Source organism: Aquarana catesbeiana, linkage group LG05 (genome assembly GCF_042186555.1).
Source record: "Aquarana catesbeiana isolate 2022-GZ linkage group LG05, ASM4218655v1, whole genome shotgun sequence".
Lineage (NCBI taxonomy): Eukaryota > Metazoa > Chordata > Amphibia > Anura > Ranidae > Aquarana > Aquarana catesbeiana.
Genome location: NC_133328.1, coordinates 137,105,032 through 137,126,309, shown reverse-complemented (window position 1 = coordinate 137,126,309; position 21,278 = coordinate 137,105,032). Strand labels below are relative to the sequence as shown.

Here is a 21,278-nt window from a genome sequence, read left to right as displayed (position 1 = left end):
CATGTTCGACTCGAACATCGGCTGTTCGCCAGTTCGCTGAACAGCGAACAATTTGGGGTGTTCGCAGCAAATTCGAAAGCCGTTGAACACCCTTTAAAAGTCTATGGGAGAAATCAAAGGTGCTAATTTTAAAGGCTTACATGCAAGTTATTGTCATAAAAAGTGTTTGGGGACCTGGGTCCTGCCCCGGGGGACATGGATCAATACAAAAAAAAGCTTTAAAAATGGCTGTTTTTTCAGGAGCAGTGATTTTAATAATGCTTAAAGTGAAACAATAAAAGTGTAATATTCCTTTAAATTTCATACCTGAGGGGTGTCTATAGTATGCCTGTAAAGGGGCGCATGTTTCCCATGTTTAGAACAGTCTGACAGCAAAATGACATTTCAAAGGAAAAAAAGTCATTTAAAACTACTCACGGCTATTAATGAATTGGCGGTCCGACAATACACATAAAAGTTCATTGATAAAAACGGCATGGGAAATCCCCACAGGGGAACCCCGAACCAAAATTTAAAAAAAAGACGTGGGGGTCTCCCTAAATTCCATACAGGCCCTTCAGGTCTGGTATGGATTTTAAGGGGAACCCCGCACCAACATTTAAAAAAAAATGGCGTGGGGTCTCCCCAAAAATCCATACCAGACTTTTATCCGAGCACACAACCTGGCAGGCCACAGGAGAAGAGGGGGGGGCGAGAGAGCGCCCCCCTCCTGAACCGTACCAGGCTACATGCCCTCAACATTGGGAGGGTGCCCCCCAAAACACCTTGTCCCCATGTTGATGGGGACAAGGGCCTAATCCCGACAACCCTTGCCCGGTGGTTGTGGGGGTCTGCGGGCGGGGAGTTTATCGGAATCTGGAAGCCCCCTTTAACAAGGGGACCCCCAGATCCCGGCCCTCCCCCCTGTGTGAAATGGTAAGGGGGTACAAAAGTACCCCTACCATTTCACAAAAAAAGTATCAAAAATGTTAAAAATGACAAGAGACAGTGTTTGACAATTCCTTTATTTAAATGCTTCTTTCTTCTATCTTCTTTCTTCTATCTTCTATCTTCCTTTGGTTTCTTCCTCCATCTTCTTCTTCTTCTGGTTCTTCTGGTTCTTCCTCCGGTGTTCTCGTCTGGCATCCTTCTCTGCGGTGCCGGCGTCTTCTTCCCTTCGTCTTCTGGGCCGCTCCGCATCCAGCATGGTGGGAGGCTCCCACTGTGTGACGCTTCTCCTCTTCTGATGGTGCTTAAATAACAGAGGGCTGGGCCACCCGGTGACCCCGCCCCCCTCTGATGTACAGGGACTTGACAGAGACTTCCCTGTGGCATTCCCCGTGATGTCAGAGGGGGCGGACAGGGAAGTCACCGTGCATCAGAGGGGGGAGGGGTCACCGGGTGGCCCCGCCCTCCATTATTTAAGAACCGTCAGAAGAGGAGAAGCGTCACACAGCGGGAGCCTCCCACCATGCTGGATGCGGAGCGGCCCGAGAACACGAAGGGAAGAAGACGCCAGCGCCGCGGAGGAGGATGCCGGACAAGAACACCGGAGGAAGAACCAGAAGAAGTAGAAGATGGAGGAAGAAACTGAAGGAAGATAAAAGGTAGAAGATAGAAGAAGAAGCATTTAAATAAAGGAATTGTCAAAAACTGTCTCTTGTCATTTTTAACATTTTTGACACTTTTTTTGTGAAATGGTAGGGGTACTCTTACCAATTCACATAGGGGGAGGGCCGGAATCTGGGAGTCCCCTTATTAAAGCCCCCACCCACAGATCCCCACAACCACCGGGCAAGGGTTGTGGGGATGAGGCCCTTGTCCCCATCAACATGGGGACAAGGTGTTTTGGGGGGCTACACCAAAGCACCCTCCCAATGTTGAGGGCACGTGGCCTGGTATGGTTCAGGAGGGGGGGCTCTCTCGTCCCCCCTCTTTTCCTGCAGCCTGACAGGTTGCGTGCTCAGATAAGGGTCTAGTATGAATTTTTGGGGAGACCCCATGCCATTTTTTTTTTTTAATTTTGGCACGGGGTTCCCCTTAAAATCCATACCAGATCTGAAGGGTCTGGTATAGATTTTGAGGGGGTCCCCACGCCATTTTTTTTTTTTTAATTTTGGCCGCGGTTCCCCTTAATATCCATACCAGACCTGAAGGGCCTGTATGGAAATTAGAGGGACCCCCCACGTCATTTTTTTTTAGATTTTGGTTCAGGGGTTCCCCTGTGGGGAATTCCCATGCCGTTTTTATCAATGACCTTTTATGTGTATTGTCGGACCGCCAATTCATTAATAGCCACGAGTAGTTTTAAATGACTTTTTTTCCTTTGAAATGTCATTTTGCCGTCAGACTGTTCTAAACACGGGAAACATGTGCCCCTTTACAGGCATACTATAGACACCCCCCAGGTATGAAATTTAAAGGAATATTACACTTTTATTGTTTCACTTTAAGCATTGTTAAAATCACTGCTCCCGAAATAACGGCCGTTTTTAAAACTTTTTTTTGCATTGATCCATGTCCCCTGGGGCAGGACCCAGGTCCCCAAACACTTTTTAGGACAATAACTTGCATATAAGCCTTTAAAATTAGCACTTTTGATTATTCATGTTCGTGTCCCATAGACTTTAACGGTGTTCGCGTGTTCAAACAAATTTTTTGTCTGTTTTCAATGCTTTCATGTCAGCGTGGACCAAAATCATAAATAATATTTCCAACACCTTGTTAAAACCATGACCCACAGAATTTTTGCTGCTCTCAGTAACCAGTTTCTCTGTTTAATTGAGCAGGAAAGTTGTGGTATGGCTCTTATTCCAGTATTTGTCCTCCTTTAGGCAAAATAAATAAATAGTTGCCCTTTAATGAAAGCCTAATACCAGCATCATCTTAAATCAACTGGAAAATTAACCTTAGATGTCTTTTATTTCTGCAATATCTCATTCTTACCACCATTTTATTTTAGTGATTTAAATTTTAAACCCTTATTAACCAAGCCATCAAGGGCACATTCCACAGGATAGTTAGGCCCATAGGGCGTACTTGGTATGTCCTCCTACAATGTTAGCCCCCCTACTGGAAGCCAAGTTCCTAGGCTGTGTACAGTATTTGCTGATGGCTTCTCTTTCTACAGTTATTTCTTTAATTACATTGTAATTCATTTCAGCTGTTACTTGCAGATGACAGGCTTTTCCTGTAATTGTGAAAATATATAAACTAAATATATGTGCTCGCGCTAATGGTGTATCCAGAAAATATATATAATACAAAATGCAGCTGCTATACACAAAGTGCTAATCACTTGGGAAACATATGAATATAAATATAGCACTCGCAAACACTATGGGTGAAAATACAATAAATGATGAACAAAACAAAGTCCAAATATAGTGACCAAAGGTGCTCCAATCCAAAGTGAAGGAAATATAAGGTGCTTCAGAAATATTCAGGTGTGCAACATCCCCTCATGTATCCCCACTCACCAGATCAGAACAACCCCCAGCTTTTCAGTCTGGTGGGTCACTTAAAGCTTGGTAAAGATATCCTGGGATGGCGGATATGGTATCAAGTCCTCAAGTCTAGAATTCCTTTATGAAGTTTCTGAGCCAGAGAGCAGGTATCCAGAAGTAAAAAAGAATAGCACAGATAGTGAAGTACCATTAAAAAGGTTTTATTGTAAAAGGGAGTGAGTACTTACAAAAAGTAAGATCAAACAAGCCTCAAACATGGAGCTGTGAGTGTAAAAACGCTGTTCCTGGTGTGCATTCCACAGGACAGGAAGTTACGTCAGTGATACCGAAAATAGCGTCAACGTCGCACGCCAGGAAGGGCGTTTTTACACTCACAGCTCCATGTTTGAGGCTTGTTTGATCTTAATTTTTGTAAGTACCCAATCCCTTTTACAATAAAACCTTTTTAATGGTACTTCACTATCAGTTCCATTCTTTTTTACTTCTGGGTACCTGCTCTCTGGCTCAGAAACTTCATAAAGGAATTCTAGACTTGAGGACTTGATACCATATCCGCCATCCCAGGATATCTTTACCAAGCTTTAAGTGACCCACCAGACTGAAAAGCTGGGGGTCCTTCTGATCTGGTGAGTGGGGATACATAAGGGGATGTTGCACACCTGAATATTTCTGAAGCACCTTATATTTCCTTCACTTTGGATTGGAGAACCTTTAGTCACTTTATTTGGACTTTGTTTTTCCTGTAATTGACTCTATAACTTTAGTTTCAGAAACAGAAACTTGTAATGTACAGAAATGTTTTACATAAACCTTCCCTAATCAACCCCTGATTAACTCCTATTTATCCCCAATTATTATTAATAAAATCCACTTTCCCTTTCTTTCCTTAGCTATTTTTAAGGTGTACCGTGTAAAATAAAAAAAAAATAAAAAAAAAAAAAACAGTTTGAGACTTTGCTAGTCTTTATTTTAGAAACATAACTGTAGTCTTGTGATAAATTATACAAATCACAGGACACAATGGGTACTCTGCATCTATGTTAAGGGAAATTATAATAGTTATAGTGCTCACTGTGCCTTCTATTTCTTTAGGACATCCACAAAAGTAAGTAAGTCTAAAAAGGTAAACATCTCACTTCTATGTAAATGACTTGGTCATTCCTACAAAAGATTACCTACTAATGAACAGAAAGAATCTTCCGAGGAAAATATTTTAGTAAAACATCTGTTCGAGAGGATATCTTAGTTTATTGGCCTAAAATATACTGGTATTACAGAAAGGAACTGGATAAAAGAGATCAAGATCAACAAAATAATGACTTTATTTACAGCAAAGCACAGTAATGTGTTCAAAAAACAGCAGGTCTCTTTATATCTAGATTACATTATAAATGTAAAAAATAGGGGATATACACTCATTGGCCACTTTATTAAATACACCTTGCTAGTATTGGGTTGGATCCCCTTTTGCCTTCAGAACTGCCTAAATTCTTCATGGCATAGATTTAACAAGGTGTTGGAAACATTCCTCAGAGATTTTGGTCCATATTGACATGATAGTTGCTGAAGATTTGTCGGCTGCACATCCATGATGCAAATCTCCCCTTCCACCACATCCCAAAGATGCAATATTGGATTGAGATCTGGTATATGTGGAGGCTATCACATACCTCCCAACGGTCCCGGATTTGATGTAAGTCCCGGCTTGCCAGCGAATCAAGGCTGAGTCCCGGAGCGGAGCTAAGTGCCGGAAAAAGTTCCGACACTTGGTTCTAAGGACTTGTCCGGCGGGGGCGCACTAGCATGGGCACTAGTTGCTTCTGCCCAGCAGCTTGTGCGTGGTGTATGGGGTACTACACACCGCGATGCAATCTCTTTATTGCAGTCGACATCTCCCCACCAGCTGCCTGTCACAGTAAGTTAAGTCAGGGCAGGAGGAGGAGCCTGGGAAGGAGATCTCCTGGCGCTGAGGAATTGTGTGGAAACAGAAGAGGAACTGAGGGATTGAGAATTTTTGTGCTGTATGAGAAAATTTGGAGGTTAATGCACTTGTATTGGTGGGGGGATTTTGTGGGGAGGGGTTAAATAATAGATTTGTGTTTAGGGGCTTTGAGGGAAGGAGGATAAGCGGATTTGTGTAAGAAGAGAGGTTTGGTGGGGATTTATACTGGAAGGGGGTAAGGATTTGTACTCAGAGGGGAGATTTGGGGGGTAAGATAATTTGTGTAAGAAGGAAGAGTTTGGGGAGGATCTGGGGGGATTTGTGCCAAGAGGGTATCTGTGCTGGGAGAGGGAGATGTGGGGGATGATTTGTGCTGAGAGGGGGTATCTGTGCTGGGATGGGGGGAGATGTGGGGGATGTTTTGTGCCAAGAGAGGGTATCTGTGCTGGGATAGGGGGAGATGTGGGGGATGGTTTGTACCGAGAGGGGGTATCTGTGCTGTGTTGGGGGAGATGTGGGGGATGATTTGTGCTGAGAGGGGAATTTGGGGGTAAGGTAAGAGAATTTGTATAAGATGGAGGGATTTGGGGAATGTATGCTGGAAGGAGGGATATGGGGGCATTTTGTGCAGAGATTTTTGCTATAAGGGGGGTATAAGAGCGTGGTGATTCAAGCTGAGAGCTGGGAGGGGGAGATTGGGGGAAGGTTTGTGCTGAGAGGGGGATTTGTGCTGGAAGGGAGTATATGGGGCTGAGGATTGTTGCTGAGATGGGGAATATGGGGGGAGAGGATTTGTTATAGAAGGAGATTTTTGAGGAGAGCAGGATTTATACTGGTAGGGGAGATTGGGGGGAGGGATTTGTGCTGGGAGGGGGAATTTAGGTGAGGGGGGATTTAAGAAATTGTGATACAAGGACAGATTGGGGGTATTTGTGCTGTGGGGATGATTTTGGGGGGAGAAAATAATTTATACCAGAAGCTGTATTTATGGGGGGGTTGTGCTGAGAGGATAAGAGAATTTATGCTGGGGAGGGGATTGGTATGGAGAACATCCCATGCTAGAAGTTGGAAGAGGATTTGTGCTGGGATTGGGGATTTGTGAGGATGAGTGAGCAGATTAGTGCTGGATTTATTTTTGCTGAAAGGGTAAACTGGGGGAGAGTATTGCTTGCACTAGCACAAGTCCTCTCCCCTCCCAAAGCACTCCTCCCCCAATATATACTGTTGTTTTTAGCCATATGTGTGTTATGCAGTACATAAGTTGTTATAGTGCCATCTTGTGGATAATTGAAAAGGTACAATACTTTTACGTTTCATGATTAAGTGAAGTGACATGGAAGTGATTGATTGTTTACTTCGGAACTTTAGCTGTGACCCACCCACAATGCTCCTGGACAAGAGGAGAACTGAACTGCATTGTGGGAGGATATAAAAGGGTAGGGAGCGGCCATCTTAGGTCTTTTGTTCCTGGGACACGTGGCCTGCCAGCAGGACTCGGTGGGTGTGTGTGTCCCACAGGGTTGCGGCCTGCTTTGAGAAGGAGCGGAGCAGCTGCGAGGATCCTGCTGTCGTATCACAGTGTGCTGGAGCAGCAGAAGTGATCGTTCCGGAGACCCGTGGGGAGGTAACCGAGGACTCCTGGTCGTTGGTGAATGGAACAGTGTGACGGCGTGGTGGTGCCTCCATACGGACTGAGAACTGCTGAAACGGAGACATCCATCTGCCTGGATCCCGTGTGGTGAGAGGGTTAACACCCGGAAGTTTGTTTAATACTACACACACACTTAGAACTGTTAGAGAGTGTTGCTGGGACTGATAGTCCCACAGAACAAGTTAAGTTGGAAAACAGTACATCTGCATAGACTTCAGTATTCAAGAGCGGATGTTTGCCTTCTTCATATGAGAACACCTAGTCAGTCTGCCGGATTATAACTGCCTTAGGGTATTACCTTACACTGCGCAACACCCAAGAGGAACCCCTTGTGGATTACAATTACAAGTTCTTAGCTAGCGAAGACTGAAGACGTCAAGATTATCTTTTTTTTATTGCAGGGCTCTGCATTTATTTACTAAGTATAGTGACTTTACAGTTTGGAGCAGGGGGAGCTCCCTGGTATAGGTATATACAATTAGGTATATTTGTGTATGTTACCAATTGTTATAACTATTTACTATACTATTATACTACGTTGGTGTGATAGTGTAGTCATTGTAATAACCCTTTATATAAATATACTACTTACTCAAAGAAAGAAGTTATTTCTGGTTATTATTGAAGTTTGTGTGCAGTGTTGTTATTTCTCCTGCAGGTGGAGCTACAGACACCCAGGTAGAGGTAAATATAAATGTAAGTGTATATTGTGGGTTAAAGTCAATACTCATATCATTACAACACTGCACTACAGCTGTGCCGAGGGGATTGAACAATTTAAGAGGGGTAAAGAGATAAGAGGACAGGCCAGCTTTAAACCAACAGCTCCACCGAGAGTTATTGCTACATATATATCTGTCCCCAACTCTTCCCCACATTGTAGCACATGTCCTCTACCTCCCAAAATTACTCCTCAGCACATACCCAAAGCCTGGGTTTTGTTTAGCCATGCCCCTTAGGTCCCTCAAACTGCAGTTTGGCCACAACCATTATTGCTGCGACTTCTCCCTCCCTCAAGTGTCCCTCATTCACAAGTTTAAAAGTTCGGAGGTATGCCATCGGAGTACAGTGAATTCCCCATGCCCCCATTCTGATGCTTGTTTTGAACTTCAGCAAGTCGTCTTCACCATATCTAAATGCCTAAATGCATTGAGTTGCTGCCATGTGATTAGCTAATTAGCAATTTGTGTTACCAAGCAATTGAACAGGTGTACCTAACAAAGTAAAAAGAAAAAAATTTGTGCGCTTGCATTAGATACTTAAATCTATATTCCTGTGTGATTGTCATAAATAGATGAATAAATGAATAAACACCATCAGAGCTAATTTTAAGTGTAAGTGAATAAAAAGTCGCTATGCGACACAGCAAATAGCGATATGTAAATCAAATACTAATATTAATCATTCCATACAGATAAATATAGAAAACCTGTGTGCAAAAAACAAGGTTATTCCACCCAAGTGCAAAGTCATAAGTGAAAGAGTTCAAAATTGCGTCATGAGTCGCAACAAAAATGCATATCCAAAATTCATAAGTTGCATTCCTTAGTGTGTATAAAGGAATAAGGGGACGTGAAGGGACCTCCAACCACCAGTGGATCCAAAGGTTGATAACAGATGTATCCTTACCAGACGCGTTGGACCTCCTTTATAGCAAGGTCTTAGAAGCATACAGATTTAGCCCTCTGCAGGGACAGGAGATGACAGCTCACCACACGACCGGAGATGATTCCGACACTTCCACGTTAATGTAAATACTCCCTCGTTTTAAACTTGTGAATAAAGAAGAGGAGAAAAAGAAACTCCAATAGTGTAGTAGATAAAAAAAGGGAATTTTATTGCCTCAGACAACTAGGCATCATACAAAAACATCCAAAATATAAAAGCCGGCAAAATATAAAAACAGCAGAGATGCCCGTGCTAAATTACATGAGGCTCTATGGCAATCTGGCATACACTGCGTAGCCACGCCCTACATGTTTCGTGATAGGTCCCGTCTTCAAAGGGGCACGGGCGACGCAGTGAACCATCGCCATTTATAATACTTCCTCCTTTTTTTTTCCTTTCTTTTTCTTTTTTTTTTTTTTGTACCTAACAAAGTGACTGGTGCGGGTATAACTCATTTAAGGGTAGTGGGAGGAGCATTCAAACATTTCTTATTTGCCCCTTGCGCCAGTTGTACATTCACAACCAGTGGTGTATAGCACAAAAAACAGCCTAATATAGATAATAATAAATAATTATTCTAGACAGCGCATAGTTATTTCTAGCTAGTTGGCATTTATCATCATCAAGATGGTACAAATATACAGGTTATGGTGAAGTCTCCTAAAAGAAATTACAAATCATGCTGTATTTTCCCTTTGGGGCCACACACCCAGGATCACTACTTTATAGTACAGATACAGCCTAATATTATAATGTCCTAAAGGTAATTACTAAATGATGTGACAAATAAAGAAATGAATAAAGAAATGGGGAGGAACTTTAAGCAAAGGAAATGGAATTTGGAATTGAACTAAAAGCACTGAGGTACTTGATATCTAGTTTGGGGTAGATATATCAGAATATTGACTTTCTCATATATTCAACCTTTTTTTGTTTATTTTATTATTTGTAATGTATTGTAATTTCGACCATTCAACACTGTGTTTGCATTTAAGTCCCTGGTTGCAATATCATGTATCACATACACACAACAAATCACAATCTTTGTTTTAAAATTATAATTTAATACCATGAACCCTGATAAAAAAAAACTCCCACATTACTATGGGCTTTCTCTAGAGAGAGCACAATATAAGCTGTTTGCCTTCACATGGTCTGTCTCTGATTGAAATCTTGAATGGAAATCTTGGTAGGTGGGGTTGGGGATTAATAAGTACTTGCTCTGACTCATTCCTTTTTGTGAGTAATTTTCAATGAAAACCTTTGAAGGTGTGTGAAAATGTAAACGAGAGGTCCTCCAGTTAACTGCATTTAAAATGAGACATATTAATACACATTGGGGGTTGTTTACTAAACCTGGAGCACACAGAATCTTGTGCAGCTCCGCATAGTAACCAGCTTCTAATTTCAAGTGATATTAACCACTTAAGGAACGGAAGGATTTGCCCCCTTAATGACCAAGTAATTTTTTGCGATACGGCACTGCATCGCTTTAACTGACAATTGTGTGGTCGTGCGACACTGTACTCAAACAAAATTTTCTCACAAATAGAGCTTTCTTTTGGTGGTATTTGATCACCCCTGCGGTTTTTATTTTTGCGCTATAAACAAATAAAGAGCAACAATTTTCATCAGTTTAGGCTGATATATATTCTTCTACATACTCCAAAAAAAAAAAAATCGCAATAGGCGTATATTGATGGGTTTGTACAAAGGTTATCGCATCTACAAACTATGGGATAGATTTAGGGACTTTTTATTGTTTTTACTAGTAATGGCAGCGATCTGCGATTTTTAGCGGTACTGCAAAATTGCGGCGGACAAATCTGACCCCAAATAACACTTTTTGGGGACCGGTGACATTATTACTTTGATCAGTGCTATAAAAATGCACTGATCAATGTAAAAATTACACTGGTAGGGAAGGGATTAACACTAGGGGGTGATCAAGAGGGGTTAAGTGGGTTTCCTGGGTGTGTTCTAACTGTAGGGGGGATGGGCTCACTGGGACATGACAGAGATCACTGTTCCCAATGATCTCTGTCATGTTTCCTGTCAGAACGGGGATCCACTTGTTTACACTGGCAGATCCTCGTTTTGCCTCTGCACTAGGCGATTGTGGGTCGCCAGCAGACATAGAGACCACCCGACCCGGGCACAAAGTATACTAATGCAAGATAAATTGGGTGAAGTCATTCCCTTTTCTACTTCTCCTTTCAAATATTTTCATCCAAAGTTTCAATGAGAGGCATTCTGCATGAAAGGGGATAACTAGAGCTTTGTGCTTTCTTTTTTTTTAACATAGAGCTCTGGGAATTCTTTGTGATATAATACATTGGTCTTTGTAAAATTAAGATTGTGAGATTGTGTGTGTCACCGATCAGTCATAACATTATGACCACTGACAGGTAAAATGAATAACATTAAATATCTTGTTACAATGGCATCTGAAATTAGGTGGTATATTTTAGGCAGCAAGTAAGCATGTTGTCCCTGAAGTTGATGTGTTGAAAGCAGAAAAAATGGGCACGCATAAAGATTTAAGCGACTTTGATAAGGGCCAAATTGTAATAGCTAGATGACTGGGTCCGTGTAGCTCCAAAACTGCAGCTCTTGTGGGATGCTCCCCATCTGCAGAGGTTAGGACCTACCAAAATGATCAAAGAAAGGAAAACCAGTGGCCAAAGCTGATGCGCATGGGAAGCGAGTATAGTCCGATCCAATAGAAGAGCTATTTAGCTCAAATTACTGAAAACCTTTATACTGGACCTGATATAAAGGTGCATCGCAGTTTGTTTTGTATGGGGCTGCATAGCTGCAAACCAATCAGGATGCCCATGCTGACATGTGTCCACAGCTAGAAGCTCCGACAATTATATAGTAGTTACATAGTAGGTGAGGTTGAAAAAAGGCACAAGTCCATCAAGTCCAACCTAAGTGTGTGATTATATGTGAGTATTACATTGTATATCGTTGTACGTTGCGGTAGTTCAAGTGCTTATCTAATAGTTTCTTGAAACTATCGATGGTCCCCATTCATACCACCGCATGTGGAAGGGAATTCCACATCCTTGCCACTCTTACAGTAAAGAACCCTCTACTTAGTTTAAGGTTAAACCTCTTTTCTTCTAATTTTAATGAGTGGCCATGAGCATCAGAACTGGACCACTGATCAATGGAAGAAGGTGGCTTGGTCTGATGAATTTAGGAATGGTTTGAGAAATGCAACAATGAGTTCAAAGTGTTTATTTGGTCTCAAAATTCTCCAAATCTCAATCCAATCGAGCATTTGTGGGATGAGCTGGAAAACAAGTCTGATTCATCGACTTATTACAGGACTTAAAAGATTTGCTACTGATGGTTTGGTATTACTTTTACATTGCTTTTATATAATCAATTCTATAGAGCTTAAAAGTAAAATTTTGAGCTAAATCTTAAAAAAAAAAAAAAGACCAGCTTTATTAACCTTTTTGATCGGTAAAGCAACAGCCACAGATAGATCGAAATTTGGCTGGTCCCTGCTGAACTGGCCGACCCATGTATGGCCAGCTTTACTTTCCTAGCTGATAGCATTTAGTTTTCAACTGATTATATTCAGGTTTGGTCAGATACAGCTGCTGTGTTTAATCATGTTTGTTCTTCTTCCCTCTGGATAAAACAGTTTTAAGTGAAATCTGTCCCTTTCCACTATGTCCATTATGTTAGTTTTCTACACAAATAAAAATAACAGTGATAATTATGAATATTCATGAGTGTCTACTTTATATCTGGAAACCCCTAAAATTGATATTAAATCTTAATATGAACCTATTACTGTTTCAGCATAACCAAATAATCTCTTACTTGTTTCATCTGTATAAACGGTACTCATAAAGAGAAAGATGTCATTTATAAAATGTCTGATAGTCAATTTGCCATTAACTTCTAATATTAAAAGAGCCACATTCTGTGCAGCTGGACCCTGCCTAATTTACCATAACTACTTTGCAAGTGACAATAACAAATTACAAGCATTTTTACCAAAAATAAACAGCTTTATACGATTATCCTAATTCTGTATTCTATGCAGCTTGTTTTCACGGCAGAAAATAGAATTTGTAATCCATGCCTGGGACCGATGCCACTTTTCATTAGCATTCTTACAAAAGTGAAATAAAGGTTAATGGGCATTTCATTTCATTGCGGTATATAAACATCTATATACTCTTCTATACTTTATTAATTCTACCCTATCTATTTCATGAAAAAAAACAGGGGTGAATAAGCATTTATCCTTGGCACCTTGGAGTATTAGGACCTGTACCTGAATTAATTATGCAAAACAGGTCTCACAATAAATTATATACAAATTTTCTGTATATGACATTCACTTTATAATGGATCTCTGCATGTTGAAACAGATCTACAGAGGTCTTTGAAGGTTTCTCAAGGTCTGACCTAGAAATATCAAAAAATCTATGTATATCAGGAATGAGTGTTAGGAAAATGATAGGAAAGAAAAATTAGTATATAGCCACCCCAAGAAAACAATAAATATTGTTTCTAGTTTTTCTATTATTATTTATTATTAATATACAGGATTTATATAGTGCCAACAGTTTGTGCAGCGCTTCACAGCGTGGGGGCAGACAGTACAGTTACAATACAATTCAATACAGGACTATAGTGCATATAATGCATTTTTCTAAAGTGTAAATAGATAAAATTAAAATGAAAGTGTACATCATGGCAAAATGTAAAGAGAAAGCAAACTTCTTTTACTGACCTTTACCTATAGGTAAGCCTAAAACAAGGCTTACCTATAGGTAGTGTAAAAATTTTCTTAAACGTGCACCGTTTAGGAGATATTTACATTACATGAAGCCAGTGACATTACTGGCGTATGCGCTCTGAAGGAACAGTTACCCGTGCCGTTCCTTCCGAGACCTGTGCCGTGAAGGGCAGCTCCCACGCGCATGAGTGGGAGTGACATCATCGCGGCTCCGGCCAGTCACAGAGTCAGAGTCTGCAAACCTGGGTGAAAACGGGTGAAGATGGAAGCGGCTGCAGCGCTGACATCGCGGCGCTGGAACAGCTTAAATTTTAAGGTAAGTTTCACATAATGTGCTAGTATGCGATGCATACTAGCACATTATGACTTTAGCTTGCAGGGAACAAAAAGAAAAACGCCCAGCTGTATACAACCGCTTTAAAAAACAATATTTAATACTTCTCTAGAATACATTTCCATCTCCCCATGTTTTATCCCTTTAAACACACTGCAAAGTACAGAAAAATAACTGTTGATGTGCCAAAAATATAAATACTAGAAATACGTGATCTCGCGCAGTGATCCTATACCCCGGGAACCTTCCTCTAGGTAAAATGGTGTTTGGTAAGGTGTATAAAATAAATTAAGTGATAATAAATGGTGATGTGAAAATACTATTAATTAGCATAAGTGCATGAGTATACCAACATTCTATAGTGAACTCTTGAGTGGTAAAAAAATAATAAAATATACTTAACTAATGACAAATAAATATTAGTGCAAAATTAGTGCTACCATACACAACGGTACATATGCTCTGGTATATCATAAAAATTCAAGCCAATAATGGATAGAGAAATAAAGTCCTTAATAGTGGATGAATTATAATGGAAAGTCCAAAATGTAGATATAGTATGAGTCCAATATTAAATATCTTAGTGGAGTACTATAATAATATTGCCCTTCTGAAATTTCTGTAGGTATGGTCTCTCAAAACTCTCACCTCAAAGCTGTGGTGTCATGGCTGTTTGTGAGTAATAATCCATAGATGTTGTCACCGCTGTTGGTAAATGCTGCTGGTCATGGATCTCTCCTCTGGATCGCCTGCTGTAGCTTCTCAAATAGCTGCAGTAAGATCAGCTTGGCATTAGGGGGGGACAGAGGGAGAGAAGAAAGGGGGCTCCACTAGTGTAGTATGTTAAATTATGGGGACATTTATTAGGTGTAAAAATAGACTCTTACATTTCAGCAAAAGTTAAAAAGCAGATACAGCAAAACTGAGTTAGTGTGGCGCTTTCAGCGCACTCTCACTTCTCTTCCTGTGCTCTTCTTGCTCCGGCCAATCCCTACACGTTACGACACATCATGTGTCTTCATCTGGGGAACCGGATTGGTTGTTCTATTCTGTGTTAAATAGCGAGGTACCGGAAGTATTGTAGCGGCCATCTTAACTGTGGTCAGTGCTGAATTTGCATGGCGGCCATTTTCCCTTAGATCGATGGATAATATAAATTGGCCATTTTATTGTGGCTAAGGTGTCGTTTGTCTCTACATGCAAACCCGAATGTCTGCAGCCATTTTTTTGGTAGCGAACATTTACATATGGAGTGGAGTATCTGTGGTTGTTTCTCGTATGTCACATGGATAAATGAAATAAACTAAAAACCAAATATTAACTCGGGGAAGAGATATCAACTCTGTGAGTGAATATAATAAATTGTATAGATGGATGTATATCAGTTTGAGTGGTATAGGACGCCAAAGGAATAAGTATATATAATGATAAGTGTGCATATAAATAGCATATATAAAATATATAAAATAGAATATATATATTTGTGTGTGTGTATATGTGTGCATACGTGTGTGTGTATACATATATACATATGCACCATTTTTTAACGTTACTTTTTTAAACTAGTCTTACATTCATTTATATAATGGATTATTTTTGGGTATTTTTAATAAAATTATTTTTAATATGTTACATACAGAAACACTTTTAGGGCACTCTCAGATCCCCTCCACCTATATAACTGAATTAGCCCATCTTAAAATTGCACTAGTTTCTAATCCAATACTTATCAGTTTCTCTATAGGATTACTTAATGAAGGAGCCATTTTTATAATATATCATTCATTATTTACTTTATTTTATTTATAACCGACCTGTAACAGATAACAGGACTGAAAATTACACATATCCTAGACTGGCTATATATATATATATATATATATATATATATATATATATATATATATATATATATATATATATATATATTTCTATTTTATATATGCTATTTATATGCACACTTATCATTATATATACTTATTCCTTTGGCGTCCTATACCACTCAAACTGATATATATCCATCTATACAATTTATTATATTCACTCACAGAGTTGATATCTCTTCCCTGAGTTAATATTTGGTTTTTAGTTTATTTCATTTATCCATGTGACATACGAGAAACAACCACAGATACTCCACTCCATATGTAAATGTTCCCTACCAAAAAAATGGCTGCAGACATTCGGGTTTGCATGTAGAGACAAATGACACCTTAGCCACAATAAAATGGCCAATTTATATTATCCATCGATCTAAGGGAATATTATTTTTTTACCAAAGTTCACTATAGAATGTTGGTATACTCATGCACTTATGGTAAATAATAGTATTTTCACGTCACCATTTATTATCATTTAATTTATTTTTTACACCTTTCCAAACACCATTTTACCTAGAGGAAGGATCCCGGGGTATAGGATCACTGCGCGAGATCACGTTTTTCTAGTATTTTCATTTTTCATGTGTCACAGTACACACTTGAGATTTTGCTGCATTTATCCTATTTAACAATTTAAATATTTTGTACACGGTAGTGATAGCGCGAAGGACACTTTTCACACTGCCAAAAATATAGTATGTTCCTACTTTCCTTTTTGACATGACAATACAGCTCTGATTTCCTAAGCAAGTGATGTCAGTTCTGCCTACTTCTTTTCTGATAGATTACAAAAACAAATAATTTCTGTTCTCTGTATATGCTCCTACTCTTCGTCAACTTCTATGTGTTTTTGAAGCTTCCTTCTCTCCTCTGTAATTGTGTTACACTGAAAATATGGGATATGAGCCCACTGATTGACGGGTGTGGAGATTTGTGAAAACTGGACGCTAATGAATAAAACTCAGCTCTTTTTACTTCATAATCCATTTATATAAAGCCTAAGCATCTTCAGTGAAATACACATGGTATTATGCACAGAAAGACTTGTTTTCCTTAATTACCACATAAAGAATTGCATTGACATGAAAGGCATACCAAAGCTACAAGTAGCATCTGGACAGCCATGTAGCATTTTCAGATCATGCATCTCTTCTCTGTTACTGAGAATTCATTGTAAAATCAATATTAGTGCCGGTTCACACTGATGCGAGTTCATAACGAATGCGATGCGTCAAAAGAACTTTAAATTCGCATGTCATCCCTGAAGTAATTGTTTTCAATGACGGTCGTTCACATACATGCGTTGCAATTCCTCTACGAATGCGATGCAATAAAAAAAAGGGTCTTGTGCGAGTTTGCTGCGTTGCGAATTTAGTCTCTATAGACATCAATGTAAATCGTTCTGGAATCGCATTTGATGGTTCACATATGTGCGAATTCGTAACCTCCAGCTCCTCCTCCCAGTACTGCCCCCTCACCTCTCCCAGTACCGCCCCCTCACTTCCTGTTTCCTGTCTCATGTCCATATGCAAACAGATAAGATGGCCCCCCGGCGTCGGAACTCCATTGACAATGAGGAGCTCATCAGGCTTGTTCGTGACAGGCCATATATATGGGACAGCCGTATAGCTGAATATAAAAATAATGCCCAGAAGGGCAGAGGCTAGGAAGAAATATGTAAAACTTTATATTCTGACTGGGAAGACTTCACTCCACAAGTTCGCAAACATAAACGTAAGTACCTATTTATTCATCCCACTGACCACCAATGTAAGGGCATGCATCCCACTGACCACCAATGTAAGGGCATGCATCCCACTGACCACCAATGTAAGGGCATCTATCCCACTGACCACCAATGTAAGGGCATCTATCCCACTGACCACCAATGTAAGGGCATGCATCCCACTGACCACCAATGTAAGGGCATGCATCCCACTGAACACCAATGTAAGGGCATGCATCCCACTGACCACCAATGTAAGGGCATGTATCCCACTGACCACCAATGTAAGGGCATGTATCCCACTGACCACCAATGTAAGGGCATGCATCCCACTGACCACCAATGTAAGGGCATGTATCCCACTGACCACCAATGTAAGGGCATGCATCCCACTGACCACCAATGTAAGGGCATGTATCCCACTGACCACCAATGTAAGAGCATCTATCCCACTGACCACCAATGTAAGGGCATCTATCCCACTGACCACCAATGTAAGGGCATCTATCCCACTGACCACCAATGTAAGGGCATCTATCACACAGACCACCAATTTAAGGGCATCTATCCCGCTGACCACCAATGTAAGGGCATCTATCCCACAGACCACAAATCCCACTGACCAGCTGTGTAATGAGCATTGTTCCCACTCACCACCAATAAATTGTTTATGTTTTATTTGATTACAGAAGAACTCATATGTACTAGGTGGCGAAGCCTGAAGGATACACTTCAAAGACACCAGAGACTGGAGCGTGAAGCACGAAGTGGGTCTGGTGCCGCCCCAAAGCGTCCCTATTCTTTTGCTAGATACCTGGACTTTCTCAAGCCAGTGCTAGAATTAAGGAAGTAAGTTTACATACAAGAATACCTCTCTCTATCATCCCTCTCTAATATACCTGTCCTCCCCCTAACCTTCGCTTCTACCGCTATCATCTTTAGTTAGAATTTCAAGTATCAACTTTTGTATTTCAGCACAGAAGCAAGTTGGGAAGAGGAGGAGGAAGAGGGAGAGGAGCATGCTGCTATTGTTGACGTAGATGAGGGAGTTTCATTCGCTTGCCAAAACATAGAGGAATCATCATCTATTGAGGTAGAGGGTGACGCAATCGATGCACATGAATCATCGACTCAGGAGCAAGATAATGAGTCTACTGACATTTCTACACCTTCCAACAGACGGAAAAAGCTAACATCTACCTCACGCAGGAAGCGAAGCAGCAGGGCAGCAGAACAGGTGAAAGAACAAGATGAGACAAATCAATTACTCAATATTGTGTCAGGGATCACTGAACAAATGGATGTTCAGAGATGCCCTCATACAATGTTTGCCCTAAGTTTGGTGCCTCTTCTCAAAGAGGTCTTGCCAGAAAAGTACTTCAACATGAGGATTGCAGTGCAACATTGCATACATTCCTTCACTATTCCAAGCCATGTTTCAGAGCCAACGCAAGAGAGTACTAGTACTCAAATAATTACACCCTTTTCTGCTGCTCAAAATCCTGCACCAAACCCTTATCCTTCCAGTTTTTCTGACCACCCAAGCATATATGAGACCCCCAGATCAAAAATCCCATATCCGATTCCTCCACCAATTGCTTCCTTAATCATCCCTCCAACTAGTACCCCTGGTATAACAAGGGCAATGGAATTGAGACCACGCGAATCAATTCCTCACCATTTACTACAACAAAGCAGAGTGCCACAGCTCTACAATCAAATGCCATCCATGCCAAACCGCTATACACCTGTGTCAAGACCTATGGAACAGCCCAAACAAATCAATCCTAGTCCTTATCCCTATAGAAATCAATTAACTTGAAGATAATTCAATTAAGCCTCCCACAAATGCACAATATAGGCCCCCGAGTGAACCACTGGATAGAGTGATATCCCCGCCTGTGCCTTTGAGGCAAGCAACGCCTGAGCAACAGAGCGTTACAAAATATTTTTTGCCTGCAGCCTACCTGTTGAATGGCACTGCCACTTTCATATTGTTAATCCATATTGGATTTGTTTAGGTTATGTTTTCTATTTTTTAGAGGATTTGCATCCCACCTGACCACCAATGTCAGGACTTGTACCTATGACCAAAATGTAAAGGCATGCATCCTACTGACCAGCAATCCTAACATATTAGGACATTGGTGGTCTGTGGGATTGCCTGTCCACCAATGCCAGGGCTTGTATCCCACCTCTGACCAAAATGTCAAGGTCTGTGATGCGGTTATGCTATATGGGCCCGCCACGAGTGAACCACCAGATAGAGTGATATCCCTGTTTGTACCTTTGAAGCTAGTAACACCTGAGAAACAGAACTATTATTTTAAATTGATAGATGCCTACCTGTTAAACGGCACAGCCTCTTTCATGTTGTTAACCATATTGCATTTGTTTATGTTATGTAAAAGTTTTTTGGTCCTACCAACTTATTCAGGTCAGTGTGGATTATGCAGTGGGATACATATACAAATGTAGGATGAAGAGAGAGAGTGAGGTGCAGGTTTAGGTGAGAGGGTCATAAGAAGTGAGAGGGTCAGAGGAAGTAAGAGGGTCAGAGGAAGTGAGAGGGTCAGAGGAAGTGAGAGGGTCAGAGGAAGTGAGAGGGTCAGAGGAAGTGAGAGGGTCATAGGAAGTGAGAGGGTCAGAAGAAGTGAGAGGGTCATAGGAAGTGAGAGGGTCATAGGAAGTGAGAGGGTCATAGGAAGTGAGAGGGTCATAGGAAGTGAGAGGGTCAGAGGAGGTGAGAGGGTCAGAGAAAGTGAGAGGGTCAGAGGAGGTGAGAGGATCATAGGAAGTGAGAGGGTCAGAGGAAGTGAGAGGGTCATGCTTGAAAGAAGAGATCGAGTGAGGGGGAGAAAGAATGAAGGGTGAGAGAAAGGGAAGTAGGAGACAGAGTATTATCTCTTGGTTATGTGGTTCTTTACAATGTTTGAAGTTTGAAGTATGATTATTTCCAAAAAATGTTTCAAAAAGTATGTAATTACATGAAGATTACAAATTAAACAAATAAAAATTTTTTTGGGGAAGAGAGCAATGATGTGATATCTGTCTGCATTGCTTCTATTGCTTACTATGGCGCAAATCATTCATCTCATGTACCATGACCGTTACAGATTACCTCCTTGAACCTATAAACCCAATTGTAAGTATATTGCTTATCACTGTGTATTTGTCTATTGAAGCACTGATTGGAGACGTCAGGGTTAGGCTACATTGTATGGTTAGGGTTACGGAAAGGGTTAAGGTTATCTGTAGTGAGGAGATGGTATGTGAAGATCGATATGTACACAACACACTCTAATGACACATGAACAGTATCCTCCAATTCAATTTTTTATTTTCAACTGGGAAAATTGACACCATGCTTACTGTTTCAGGTTTTTGATCTACGTAATGGCGTAGTGTACGCAACACCTACATCATATACGTGAGGCCAAGAGTGGCTCAGCTGCCATGAAAAAAAAAAAAAAAAAAAACATACTCATTTGATGGCTATCTGCCTTTTTATTAAATATGTTACCTTAAGGTGACAAGTAATCGCTCAGCTGGCTCCACACTATTTCTATTTATTCATCCCACTGACCACCAATGTAAGGGCATGCATCCCACTGACCACCAATTACACTGACCACCAATCCCACTGACCACCAACCCCACTGTCCATCAATCCCACTGACCACCAACCCCACTGTCCACCAACCCCATTGTCCACCAATGCCACTGACCACCAATGTTGTGGAATGATATTGCATGCTCTGTATGTTGACACAGAAAGTGCCAAAAATAGATGGACACACTGTCGAACAATAAAACTTTATTACATTTATAGAAAAAAGTACAGATAGTAGACGATGCAG

The 21,278-nt window shown here is 40.7% G+C and overlaps 1 protein-coding gene across 1 annotated transcript; it reads left to right on the top strand.

Annotated features, from left to right (window-relative positions):
* The first annotated feature begins 14,071 nt into the window (after nucleotides 1–14,071).
* On the top strand, nucleotides 14,072–21,042 carry LOC141145961 (uncharacterized). The gene is made up of 3 exons (XM_073632751.1): nucleotides 14,072–14,081; nucleotides 18,108–18,267; nucleotides 18,394–21,042. Exons 1-3 carry the CDS (start codon nucleotides 14,072–14,074, stop codon nucleotides 19,238–19,240), a joined length of 1,017 nt encoding a protein of 338 aa, XP_073488852.1. The 3' UTR covers nucleotides 19,241–21,042.
* The last annotated feature ends 236 nt before the right edge of the window (nucleotides 21,043–21,278 follow it).